The sequence below is a fragment of the Pristiophorus japonicus genome, chromosome 7 (genome assembly GCF_044704955.1).
Source record: "Pristiophorus japonicus isolate sPriJap1 chromosome 7, sPriJap1.hap1, whole genome shotgun sequence".
Taxonomy (NCBI): Eukaryota; Metazoa; Chordata; class Chondrichthyes; family Pristiophoridae; genus Pristiophorus; species Pristiophorus japonicus.
This window is the reverse complement of record NC_091983.1, coordinates 26,914,793-26,928,367: the sequence shown is the minus strand read 5'-3', so window position 1 is coordinate 26,928,367 and position 13,575 is coordinate 26,914,793. Positions and strand designations below refer to the sequence as shown.

Here is a 13,575-nt window from a genome sequence, read left to right as displayed (position 1 = left end):
GGAATGTATTAGCATGGATAGAGAATTGGCTGGCTAACAGAAAGCAGAGAGTCGGGATACATGGGTCCTTTTCGGGTTGGAAATCGGTAGTTAGTGGTGTGCCACAGGGATCGGTGCTGGGACCACAACTGTTTACAATATACATAGATGACCTGGAAGAGGGGACAAGAGTGTAGTGCAACAAAATTTGCAGGTGACACAAAGATTAGTGGGAAAGCGGGTTGTGTAGAGGACACAGAGAGGCTGCAAAGAGATTTAGATAGGTTAAGCGAATGGGCTAAGGTTTGGCAGATGGAATACAATGTCGGAAAGTGTGAGGTCATCCACCTTGGGGGGGAAAAAAACAGTAAAAGGGAATATTATTTGAATGGGGAGAAATTACAACATGCTGCGGTGCAGAGGGACCTGGGGGTCCTTGTGCATGAAACTCTTTTAGAGTCTACCTACAAAACATAAAACATTAAATCGTGCCACCCGACCTGGGTGACACCAGACATTTACAAGGCCCTTTTTTTTTTTGAGTTTTTCTTTTTTTTTTTTGGGCACTAAAATCACAATTTTCCAGTGCCCCCTATAAAAGGGAAGGGGACACTAAAAGCACCAGCATTTAAAACAAATTAAACTTTAAAACGTAAAATCAAATTAAAATTTGGTTGCCGGGCGTGATGATGCACTCCAGTCCCTCCGGTGCCCACCTCTCGCGGAAGGCTGCGAGCGTACCGGTGGACACCGCGTGCTCCATCTCCAAGGACACCCTGGACCGGATGTAAGAGCGGAAGAGAGGCAGGCAGTCAGGTTGAACGACCCCCTCGACCGCCCGCTGCCTGGACCGGCTGATGGCACCCTTGGCCGTGCCCAGGAGCAGTCCTACGAGGAGGCCTTCGGACCTACCCGCTCCCCTCCGCACAGGGTGCCCAAAGATCAGGAGAGTGGGACTGAAGTGCAGCCAGAATTTCAGGAGCAGCCCCTTCAAATAATGGAACAGGGGCTGCAACCTTGTGCACTCAATAAAAACATGGAACACGGACTCCTCCAGACCGCAGAAATTGCAGGCGGCCTGGGAGTCCGTGAACCGGCTTAAAAATTTGTTGCACGGCACTGCTCCGTGCACCACCCTCCAGGCCAAGTCCCCGACGAATAGTGGGAGGACCCCTGCGTAGAGTGCCCTCCATCGGGGACCCCCGCCTCCTCCGGACGGCAAGATGATACGCCATGGCGTGTCCGGACGGCAGGCGAGGATGGCAAAGTTGAGAGTGTGCAGGAGCAGCCCGTACAAGAAACCCCTCCGCGCGGAACTGAAAGGCACGGAGGGGATTTCCCCGAGGCGGCTCAAGTTGTGAGGCGCCGGCCCCCGAGGGAGGTTCCGGGGTTTGGCGCCGATGAGGAATTCAGTCCGGACGGGGGTCAGTTCGGACGGGATCTCCCCACGTGCTTGAGCCTCCTCGATGCACCTAACGGAATCAGGGCCCAGAGCTGTTTTTAGCGACTCGATGGCATCGGCCGCGTGGCGGACGTTGGCAGAATTTAGGCGCCGCGCCAGCGTGTCTGGCGCCATCCAGCCCGCTCCTCCGCCATCGAGCAGGTCCCTGACCCTGGTCACTTTACTAGCCACAGCCCTCTCTTCCGACCGCCACATAAAACCTCGGTCGTGGAGGTATGGATTCCCGAGCAACGGCTCCTGCAGGACGGCCGCCACTCCAGCCGGCGGAGAGCTGCGCTTGGTGGAGACTTTGTTCCAGACCCTGATGAGTTCCCTGTAAAAAACAGGCAGCTCCCGGAGGGCGGTTCTGACACCCCCCAAGTTCACAAACAGGAGCTGCGTGTCGTAATTGAGGTCGCGCTGCTGGCGGAAGAAATACGTCGCCAGAGCGCACCACCTAGGAAGGGGCTCGACGTAAAGGTATCTCTGCAGAGTCTGAAGACGGAAAGTCGCGAGCTGGGCGCTGACGCACACCAACGACTGACCGCCCTCCTCAAGCGGGAGACTCAAGACCGCAGCAGAGACCCAGTGCTTCCTGTTGTTCCAGAAGAAGTCCACCAGCTTCTTCTGTATCTTGGCGACATGAAACTCTTTTGAGTCTTGGCGACATGAATCCCAAAAAGTTAGTTTGCAGGTGCAGCAGGTAATCAGGAAGGCGAATGGAATGTTGGCCTTCATTGCGAGAGGGATGGAGTGCAAAAGCAGGGAGGTCCTGCTGCAACTGTACAGGGTATTGGTGAGGCCGCACCTGGAGTACTGCGTGCAGTTTTGGTCACCTTACTTAAGGAAGGATATACTAGCTTTGGAGAGGGTACAGAGACGATTCACTAGGCTGATTCCGGAGATGAGGGGGTTACCTTATGATGATAGATTGAGTAGACTGGGTCTTTACTCGTTGGAGTTCAGAAGGATGAGCGGTAATCTTATAGAAACATTTAAAATAATGAAAGGGATCGACAAGATAGAGGCAAAGAGGTAGTTTCCACTGGTCGGGGAGACTAGAACTAGGAGGCACAGCCTCAAAATACGGGGGAGCCAATTTAAAACCGAGTTGAGAAGGAATTTCTTCTCCCAGAGGGTTGTGAATCTGTGGAATTCTCTGCCCAAGGAAGCAGTTGAGGCTAGCTCATTGAATGTATTCAAGTCACAGATAGATAGATTTTTAACCAATAAGGGAATTAAGGGTTCTGGGGAGCGGGCGGGTAAGTGGAGCTGAGTCCACGGCCAGATCAGCCATGATCTTGTTGAGTGGCGGAGCAGGCTCGAGGGGCTAGATGGCCTACTCCTGTTCCTAATTCTTATGTTCTTATTATGTTGTTATAACAACTTGCATTTACATACCGCCTTTAATGTAGTATAAAGTCCCAAGGCGCTTCACAAGAGCGCTTATCAAACAACATTTGACACCGAACCACATAGGTTGATATTAGGGCAGATGAACGAGATAGGTTTTAAGGAACATCTTACAGGAGGATAGAGAGACGTAAAGATGTAAGACTTATATTTCTGTGGAATCTAGAAATGTTTCCTGTTAATTCGCATATACTTTTACTTCCTGAGACGGAGAGTCTAAAAATCGAGAAAATTCTAAAAATGAATCACTCCAGATTAGTTACTGTCCTGAGAGATTTAAAACTTGTTTAACAACAGCAATTTGCATTTATACATCATCTTGAACGTAGTAAAGATTTGCAAGGTGAGTCACGGGAGATTAACAAACAAAATTTGACACCGAACCACATAAGGAGGTATTAGGACAGATGACCAAAAGCTTTGTCAATGAGGCAGGTTGTTAAGAGAATCTTAAAGGAGAAATGAGAGATTTAGGAAGAGAATTCCAGAGCTGAGGGCCTCGGCAGCTATATTTAGACATCGTTGTCTGATGATGACCCAGTCGAACACACCACATGACTATGTTGAGTTTTAGAATCAAAGATATCTTCGGCATTTGTTTCCATACTAATAGAATTTCCACTCAAGCATAGCATTCCCTTCTCCATTCCACCTTTGATGTAAAATAATAAGTAGATAAATATTGTAGAACTGATATATTCTGGGAGCGAATGTCGGAAAGTTTCTTTCGAAAGACCATCACTTGTGGTTGCTAGCAGTTCTGTGCCAATAATTTTGTATGATTGTTCGTGCCGCCAAGTCACGAGATGTAATTTTAGATTCTGCTCTTGTATCCTACTCCCCAGTGAGGCATTGGGGCCGAAGTAAATGTCAAGTAGCTGCAAAATACCTAATCCACCAACTAGGAGAGTATCAACAACTTATTTTGGTAACACTGCTTAAAGGGACTTTCCTGTGCAATTTTTAATGTACACCAAGAAATCTGTTTGGCTTCTTCCAAGTGATGAAACCATTAGAGAGAATTCATTAATCAGGATGTCAGCTTTGTATGAACTGGATTTAAAATTTGACGTGAAGCAACTTTTGCCTCTGATTTGTCTTGGACTTGTTTTTCAACCAGCCACTGTTGAAGGGGTTTTGAATCACTGGCCAAGGGCACATTTTGGATATTTTTTTCAATAGTCTTAGGAGACCTTCAATTTATGAAGGAGCAAGTTTGATATTCTTAATTTTCATTCTCATCGGTCTTTGCATGTGTACTGTAAGATGATATTCCAAAATTACGATTTGATATGCAGGATGCAGACGGGGCCCTGATTTTCGCAGAATAAATATGAAAAACCTGGCTGCATGACTCATGAGCAGCAAAGACAGTAACGTCATTGATTTTTTTTCCTATGGTCAATCTCCTCCACATTAAACAGGAGTTATGGACAAAGACTTGTCTTTCTACACTAAGCGCAGAAAAATTGTTGTTGTGTTCTTTATAAGCAGAGGAAATATTGCCACGTGATTCATAAATCCCTCTCTTCCCCCGCCCCTCCCCTCCAAAAAAAATACCTTTTCCTGAACGTAGCAACTACTGTTGCAGCACAGGCAATGGTGATCCTCTGCTAGCTCAACTAAATGTCCATGCTACATGTGAGAATCTGGGCAGTGCAAGCTGACAACCATCGTGAGATAATCACAGTGGGGTATGGTCCCGACCTAATTGAGATGTTCAGAGTGGGGTTCTGATCCCACCATCTATTGTGTTCCTGACATAGATGAGGCTGCACTCAGGGAGGTTAAAGTAACAGTGACCTCAGTCTTCAATCAGACACTTCAGAGTGAGGAACAGTCCTTCAGGGCCGGCTTATATACAGTGCTCCCAAGGGATGCTGGGATCCCTTGGGACTTAAGGGGATGAGCTCCCTGGTGGCAGAACATGGGAGTGCATGCTTTACAGATGCACATCATCACTCCACCCCCCACCCCCCCCCCCCGCCCACAAAGTCAAAGTGAAAACTATTTACAAGGTGAGGCGGTCGGGAGTCTTTCTTTCCCTGGTGGACTGCCTCGGTACAAATATCTGTTCTGGTGTGTTGGCTGTGCCCTCGCTGGGCTGGCATGTTGTTGGCCCTGCAGGGCTGCTAGGTGAGCCTGGACTGTTGGGCGTGATGGGTTCGATTTCCTGGTCAGGTGTGGTGTCGTTGATCCTTTGGGTGTGTGTTGTGGGCTCGAAAAAGGTGGTGTCTGCTGTGGGTTGTTCAGGGCAGTCTGAACCGCAGCCTCGTTTGGTCCAGGTGCTTTCTGCAAATTTGTCCATTGTCTAGTTTGACTACAAACACCCTACTCCCTCCTTTAGCTATCACCGTGCCCGCGATCCACTTGCGACCATGTCCATACTTTCGCACATACACCGGGTCATTCAGATCAATTTCCGTGACACAGTGGTGCAACCATCGTTTACATTTTGTTGCTGCTGCCTGCTCTCTACTTGATCATGCAGATTGGGGTGAACCAGCGAGAGTCTGGTTTTCAGTGTCCTTTTCATGCATAGTTCAGCCGGGGGCACCCCTGTGAGCGAGTGGGGCCTCGTGTGGTAGCTGAGCAGTATTCGGGACAGGCAGGTTTGGAGTGAGCCTTCTGTGACTTGTTTAAGGCTCTTTTTGATGGTTTGTACTGCCCGCTCTGCCTGCCCATTGGAGGCTGGTTTAAACGGGCCAAGGTGACATGTTTGATCCTATTGCGGGTCAAGAATTCTTTCAATTCTGCACTGGTGAATCATGGCCCGTTGTCACTGATCAGTATGTCAGGCAGGCCGTTGGTGGCAAACATGGCCCTCAGGCTTTCAATGGTGGCGGTGGCGGTGCTTACCGACATCATTTCACATTCAATCCATTTTGAAAAAGCATCCACCACCACCAGGAACATTTTACTGAGAAACGGAACCGCATAGTCGACATGGATCCTCGACCATGGTCTGGAGGGCCAGGACCACAAACTTGGTGGTGCCTCTCTGAGCATGTTGCTCAACTGAGCACACGCTGCATTGCCGTACACAGGACTCTTAAGTCAGAGTCGATACCGGGCCACCACACGTGGGATCTGGCTATCGCTTTCATCATTACTATATCCGGGTGTGTGTGCTGTGGAGATCCGAGATGAATGTCTCCCTGCCCTTTTTGGGTAGCACTACGCGGTTACCTCAACAGGCAGTTTGCCTGAATGGACAGTTCGTCCTTTCGCCGCTGGAACGGCTTGATTGGCTCTTGCATTTCAATGTGGATGCTGGCCCAGCTCCCATGCAGTACACAGTTTTTTACTAGGGACAGCAGAGGATCTTGGCTGGTCCAAGTCCTAATCTGGCGGGCCGTGACAGGTGATTTATCATTTTCAAATGCTTCCATGACCATCAACAAGTCTGCGGGCTGTGTCACCATCAACAAGTTTGCAGGCTGCGCCATTTCCACCCCCGTGGTGGGCAATGGTAGCCGACTGAGAGCATCCGCACAGTTCTCGGTGCCTGGCCTGTGGTGGATGGTATAGTTATACGCTGATGGCGCGAGTGCCCACCTTTGTATGCGGGCTGATGCATTAGTGTTTATCCCCTTGTTTTCAGTGAACAGGGATGTGAGGGGCTTGAGAGATCGGTTTCCAGCTCAAATTTGAGCCAAACAGGTACTGATGCATTTTCTTTACCCCGAACACACATGCTAATGCCTCTTTCTCAATCATGCTGCAGGCCTTCTCGGCCTTAGACAAGCTCCTGGAAGCATAGGCGACAGGTTGCAACTTCCCCGCCAACGTTGGCTTGTTGTAATACACACCTGACTCCATACGACGACGTGTCACATGCTAGCACAAGTCTTTTACACGGATTATACAATACAAGCAGCTTGTTGGAGCATAAAATGTTTCTGGCTTTCTCAAAAGCAATTACTTGTTTTTTTCCCCATACCCAGTTCTCACCTTTGCGAAATAATACATGTCAGGACTCTAAAAGAGTGCTTAACCCCAGTAGGAAGTTACCAAAATAGTTGAGGAGTCCCAGGAACGACCGCAGCTCCGTGACATTCTGTGGCCTGGTCACGTTCCTGATAGCCTCTGTCTTGGAGTTTGTGAACCGAATGCCGTCCGCCGCGATCTTTCTCCCCAAAAACTCCCCTTCTGTTGCCATGAAGACGCATTTTGACCTCGTCAGCCGCAGCCCTACGCGATCCAGTCGCTGGAGGACCTCCTCCAGGTTTTGTAGGTGCTCGGCGGTGTCCCGATATGTCGTCCTGAAAGACCACCGTGTGTGGTACCAACTTGAGTAGGCTCTCCATCTTTCTCTGGAAGATCGCTGCAGCCGACCGAATTCCAAACGGGCATCTGTTGTCGATGAACAGTCCCTTGTGCGTGTTGATGCAGGTGAGGCCCTTCGAAGACTCCTCCAGCTCCTGCGTCATGTAGGCCGAAGTTAGGTCGAGCTTGGTGAACGTCTTGCCTCCTGCCAGCGTCGCAAATAGGTCGTCTGCCTTAGGTAGCGGGTATTGGTCCTGTAGCGAGAAACGATTAATAGTTACTTTATAATCGCCGCAAATCCTGACCGTGCCATCACTTTTGAGTACTGGAACAATCGGGCTGGCCCACTCGCTGAATTCCACTGGGGAGATGATGCCCTCGCTTTGCAGCCTGTCCAGCTCGATTTCCACTCTCTCCCTCATCATGTGACGTACCGTTCGCGACTTGTGGTGAATGGGTCGTGTCTCTGGGACCAAGTGGATCCGCACCTTTGCCCTGGAAAAGTTTCCAATGCCTGGCTTAAAAAGGGAAGGAAATTTGTTAAGAACCTGGGTAGATGAGGCCTCATCGACATGTGATAGCGCTCGGATGTCATCCCAGTTCCAGCGGATTTTGCCCAGCCAGCTCCTTCTAAGCAGTGTGGGGCCATCATCCGGGACAATCCAGAGTAGCAGTTCGTGCACCGTGCCCTCGTAGGTGAATTTGACCATGGCGCTGACCAGGACAGTGATGAGCTCTTTGGTGTACATTCTCAGTTTCATGTGGATGGGGCTCAGGGCTGGTCTGAATGCCTTGTTGCACCACAGTCTCTCAAACATCTTTTTACTCATGATGGATTGACTAGCGCCAGTGTCCAGTTCCATGGTTACGGGTAAGCCATTCAATTTTACATTTAGCATTACAGGTGGACATTTCGTTGAAAATGTGTGCACCCCGTGTACTTCAGCATCTGCCTCCTCTCTCTGAGGCTCGAAATTGCTTTGATCCACCATGGACCGATCTTCCTCTGCCACGTGGTGGTTAGCAGGTTTTGCAGAGCTTGCAGCTCATCTGCAAGCTCATTGGAGGTGCCTCATTGTTCCACAGCTCTTGCAAACATACCCTTTGAAGCGGCATGAATAGGCTGAATGGAAGCCTCCACAACGCCAACGCTACCTAAGCCTTGCATCCATCCTTTGTTGGGGACTCTGAGTTATCTGGGTCACCTGAGGCCTGCTGGCAGTTGCAGACTCGTGGTTTCTGCCCTGTACATTTCTGCTCGCAAACACAGTTCCAGTTAATTTATGAACATTTGTGTGCTGAGAGATTTGTTTGGTGTTATCACTGGTGGACATAAACGCCTGTGCTATCGCAATGGCCTTACTGAGGGTCGGTGTCTCTACAGTCAAAAGTTTTCGTAGGATGGTCTTGTGGCCAATGCCCAGCCCAAAAAAGTCTCTGAGCATTTGCTTCAGGTAGCCATCAAACTCACATTGTCCTGCAAGTCGCCTTAGCTCGGCGACGTAGCTCGCCACTTCTTGACCTTCAGATCGCTGGCATGTATAGAACCGATACCTCGCCATCAGCACGCTCTCCCTCGGGTTAAGATGCTCCTGAACCAGTGTACACAGCTCCTCATACGACTTATCTGTGGGTTTCACCAGAGCCAGAAGATTCTTCATGAGGCTGTAGGTTGGTGCCCTGCAGACTGTGAGAAGGACTGCTCTCCTTTTTGCAGTGTTTCCTTCTCCGTCCAGCTCGTTGGCTACAAAGTACTGGTCTAGCTGTTCGACATAGGCTTCCCAGTCCTCACCCTCTGAGAACTTCTCCAGATTGCTCACAGTTTGCTGCATCTTTGCGTTGGATTCGTATTCTCGTCGCCAGTTATTGTGTTCCTAACACAGATAAGGCTGCACACAGGGAGGTTAAAGTAACAGTGACCGCAGTCTTTATTGAGGCACTCAGAGTGAGGAACAGGCCTTGGGGCCGGCTTATATATACAGTGCTCCCAAGGGATTCTGGGATCCCTTGGGATGAGCTCCCTGGTGGCGGAACATGGGAGTGCATGCTTTACAGATACACAACACCATCCATGCCGTTGTTAGCTTTAGACTTGACTCTTCCAATGCGCTCCTGGCCGGGGTCTCACGTTCTGCACTTCGTAAACTTGAGGTCATCTAAAACTCGGCTGCCCGTGTCCTAACTTGCACCAAGTCCCATTCATCCATCACCTCTGTGCTCGCTGACCTACATTGGCTCTCTGTCAAGCAGTGCTTCAAATTTAAAATTCTCATCCTTGTTTTCAATCCCTACATGGCCTCGTCTCTCCCTATCTCTGTAATCTCCTCCAGCCCCACAACCCTCAAGATATCTGTGCTCTTCTAATTCTGCCGCCTTGTGCATCCCCAATCTTTAGCGCTGAACCATTGATGGCTGTGCCTTCAGCTGCCTTGGCCCTAAGCTCTGGAACTCCTCCTTAAACTCTTCCTCACTTTCCTCCTTTTAAGATACTCCTTAAAACCTCTTTGATCAAGCTTTGCCCGAATATCTCCTTTTGTGGCTCAGTGTCAAATTTTGTTTTTAAACACTTATGTGAAGCGCCTTGGGACATTGTACAACGTTGAAGGTGCTATACAAAATGCAAGTTGTTAAAAATGGAATGGAACAATTTTTGATCTTTGGTTTCAGCGCCAAACGCTTCAACATAAATACAAGTTGTTGGGTGGGGTTCTGGTCCGATCATCGTGAGATGATCAGAGTGGGGTTCTGGGCCGACCATCATGGATGTGCTGTATTTGGACTTCCAGTAGGCATTTGACAAGGTGCCACATACTGCATAAGATAAAAGTTCACGGGGTTGGGGGTAATATATTAGCATGGATAGAGGATTGGCTAACTAACAGAGAGTCGGGATAAATGGTTCATTCTCTGGTTGGCAACCAGTAATTAATGGGGTGCCGCAGGGATCAGTGCTGGGACCCCAACTATTTACAATCTATATTAACGACTTGGAAGAAGGGACCGAGCGTAACGTAGCCAAGTTTGCTGATGATACAAAGATGGGAGGAAAAGCAATGTGTGAGGAGGACACACAAAATCTTCAAAAAGACAGAGACAGGCTAAGTGAGTGGGCAAAAATTTGGCAGATGGAGTATAATGTTGGAAAGTGTGAGGTCATGCACTTTGGCAAAAAAAAATCAAAGAGCAAGTTATTATTTAAATGGAGAAAGATTGCAAAGTGCCGCAGTACAGTGGGACCTGGGGGTACTTGTGCATGAAACACAAAAGGATAGTTTGCAGGTACAGCAAGTGATCAGGAAGGCCAATGGCATCTTGGCCTGTATTGCAAAGGGGATGGAGTATAAAAGTAGGGTAGTCTTGCTACGGCTATATAAGGTATTGGTGAGGCCACACCTGGAATACTGCCTGCAGTTTTGGTTTCCATATTTTCGATAGGATATACTTGCTTTGGAGGCAGTTCAGAGAAGGTTCACTAGGTTGATTCCGGGGATGAGGGGGTTGACTTATGAGGAAAGGTTGAGTAGGTTGGATTTCTACTCACAGGAATTCAGAAGAATGAGAGGTGATCTTATCGAAACGTATAAGATTATGAGGGGGCTTGACAAGGTGGATGCAGAGAGGATGTTTCCACTGATGGGGGAGATTAGAACTAGAGGGCATGATCTTAGAATAAGGGGCCGCCCATTTAAAACAGAGATGAGAAATTTCTTCTTGTGAATATGTGGAATTCGCTGCCTCAGAGAGCTGTGGATGCTGGGACATTAAATAAATTTAAGACAGAGATAGACAGTTTCTTAAACGATAAGGGGATAAGGGGTTTTGGGGAGCGGGCGGGGAAGTAGAACAGAGTCCATGATCAGATCGGCCATGATCTTATTGAATGGCCTACTCCTGTTCCTATTTCTTATGTTCTTATGATCAGAGTGGGGTTCTGGTACGATCATCATGAGATGATCAGAGTGGGGTTCTGGTCATGGGACCAGTTATTCAATTCCAGTTGAGCACAAGCAATCGGTCAAATCTCAAATCTTCCTGCCCTGTCTGACCCGGGATTAGTTTTGATGGTGTTTTGTGTTGAGATGCGGTGTTAAGATATTTGGGTTAGTTTAATAAAATTTCTTGTGCAGAGTTCAAACAGGCAATGAAATTGCTGAGTACATGTAATATTTTATTAATTTGAATCATTTCTGATGTAGACTAGGGTACATGGCAGCAAGCGCCTGGTCCAAATGGATACTTTTTGTCTTGTTAATCTGCCAACACCCGAGTGTCCTACAGAAGATAAATACTGCAAGATGTGATCCCAGGAGTAACCGTGTTCACACATGGATCCTAATTACATGGATCATTCTGTTCTGTAGGAACATCTATAATTCAATCATCTGTATTTTCCACCATGTTCCAGACATGGGTGTTATTTTTTTAGTGCACTACACCAAATAATGAATAATGCACACATTTCTCTTCTGCTTTTTCATCTAGTTTGATAAATTGTATGCCTACAATATACGCCACAGCTTTGGAAAGGAAGGCAAGAGGACCGACTATACCCCATACAGCTGCATGAAGATCATTCTGTCAAATCCGCCAGGTCAAGGGGACTATCACGGTGAGTTTGCAGGCTCATCACAGTCTCCCGTTGCGTGAAAGGACCTTGTGAAGGTACGAATGGGAAATTGATTGTTTGACTGCATTGCCAGCATGGGTGGAGCATGCAGCTTGTGCCAGTCATCACTGTCATGCTTCCACTTCATTACACTTTTGGCTTTGCCTCGTTACTGAACGAGGTCAGCCAAGAGACATTCATTCAGGCTGCACTTCGCAGCTCACTTCGCTGAGCACTGTTTTATTGCTGGCGTCTCGTATGTTTGAGACAGACTTCATGCCGATGCTCTCTGGCCCATGCAGGTGACTCAGTTAAAACCATAAGAGAGCCATATGGCACATGTTAAACTTACTGAAATGTACCGTTGTTTCTTTGACATTGAACAAGTACAGGTTGAACCTCTCTTATCCGGGACTCCATTATCCGGCACCACTCCTCGTCCGGCACCATTCCCAGGTGGCGCATGTGAAGAACGCGGCAGGTCAAAATCCTTCCTTCCCTGGTCTCAGAACACACATTTATAAAAAAAAAAATTGTACAGGGTACTCACCAATATAATCTTTCTCCTTGATGTCAAGGTTATTGGCTGCCTCCAACTCGTCGTCCTGCTGGAATTCCTGCAGCCACAGTCCCCTCAGGCTGGTCGCTCCTCCCCACAGCACTCCCTCTGGGGGGGTCGGGCCTGCTCAAGCCACGCTGACTCTTCGGGCTCACTCCGGCTGCGCTGACTCTTCAAGGCCTGCTGACTCTCCGGGGCCGGTCGGCCCGCCAATTCTTCAAGGCCCACTGGCACCTCATACCCTGCCCCCCTTCCAGGCTAATGACCTCCCCTCATCTGGCAAAATCCCTCATTTGGCACAGGCCAGGTCCCAAGGGTTGCTGGATAAGGGAGGTTCAACCTGTAATTGCTTCCCATAGTATAGCAATAGTTCTGATGATGGTCAACCTGACACTGGGTGAGGGTCGCGGGGGGGAGGGAGCGGAGGTGGAAATAATATCCGGTGACCTCAAGTATTACAAAGCTCACTTCGACATTAACTCTTTGGATAAACTTTGACCTCGAGAGCAGCCTTAGCCCCCAGTCGACTGCACCAATCAGTGCTCTTGGTGAGATGGAAGGATTTTGGAGTCGTTCTGTATTGTGAACCCAGCCACTTGGAACTAGATTGAAATCACCTTGCCTCATTGAACTGAGCAGCAACTTCCATGCCACAGCTGTCTAAGATATTCTGACCCAAATTCACTGGTAAAAGAACAGTATTCTGCTGCATTTATACAGTGCCTTTAACACAGTAAAACGTCCCACGGTTCTGAAGAGGAGTGTTATCAAACAAAGTTTGACACCAAGCCACATGAGATAATAAGATAGGTGATCAAAAGCTTGGTCAAAGAGGTAGGTTTTAAGGAGCGTCTTAAAGGAGGAGAGAGAGGTTGAGAGGTTATGGGAGGAAATTCCAGAACTTGGGGCCTAGACAGCTGAAGGCATGGCCACCAATGGTGGAATGTTGATAATTGGGGATGCGCACATGGCCAAAATTGGAGGAGGTCCTAAACTGCATATTTATATTGTAAACTTACTGTTATGAAGAAAACTAGTCTGAAACATAGGATCTGAACATTATGTTGACCTTAATTTTATTTTTAAGACTGACATGGGGCAGCTTTGTGGAAAGTCTGGAAATTGCATATATCTGCTGCATCAGGTCTTTTGTTGTTGAGATTGGAGGTTGAGGAACTGCAACCAAAAAAAATCACATCAAAGTTGAGCTGACCTATGAAATAGACTGAAATAATACAGCAGACATCATTTGCCATTTTAGAGCACTATGTTGTACCTAGAGCTTACTGCAGGCCTCATGGCAGCAAC

General features: G+C 48.2%; 1 protein-coding gene across 1 annotated transcript in view; it reads left to right on the top strand.

The window, feature by feature from the left end:
* prim2 (DNA primase subunit 2) overlaps positions 1–13,575 on the top strand; it is a 266,094-nt gene that overhangs the window by 223,186 nt on the left and 29,333 nt on the right. Inside the window, exon 10 of the mRNA XM_070884338.1 lies at positions 11,585–11,711. Coding sequence (XP_070740439.1) covers positions 11,585–11,711 — 127 coding nt within the window. The remainder of the gene's footprint in view (positions 1–11,584; positions 11,712–13,575) is intronic.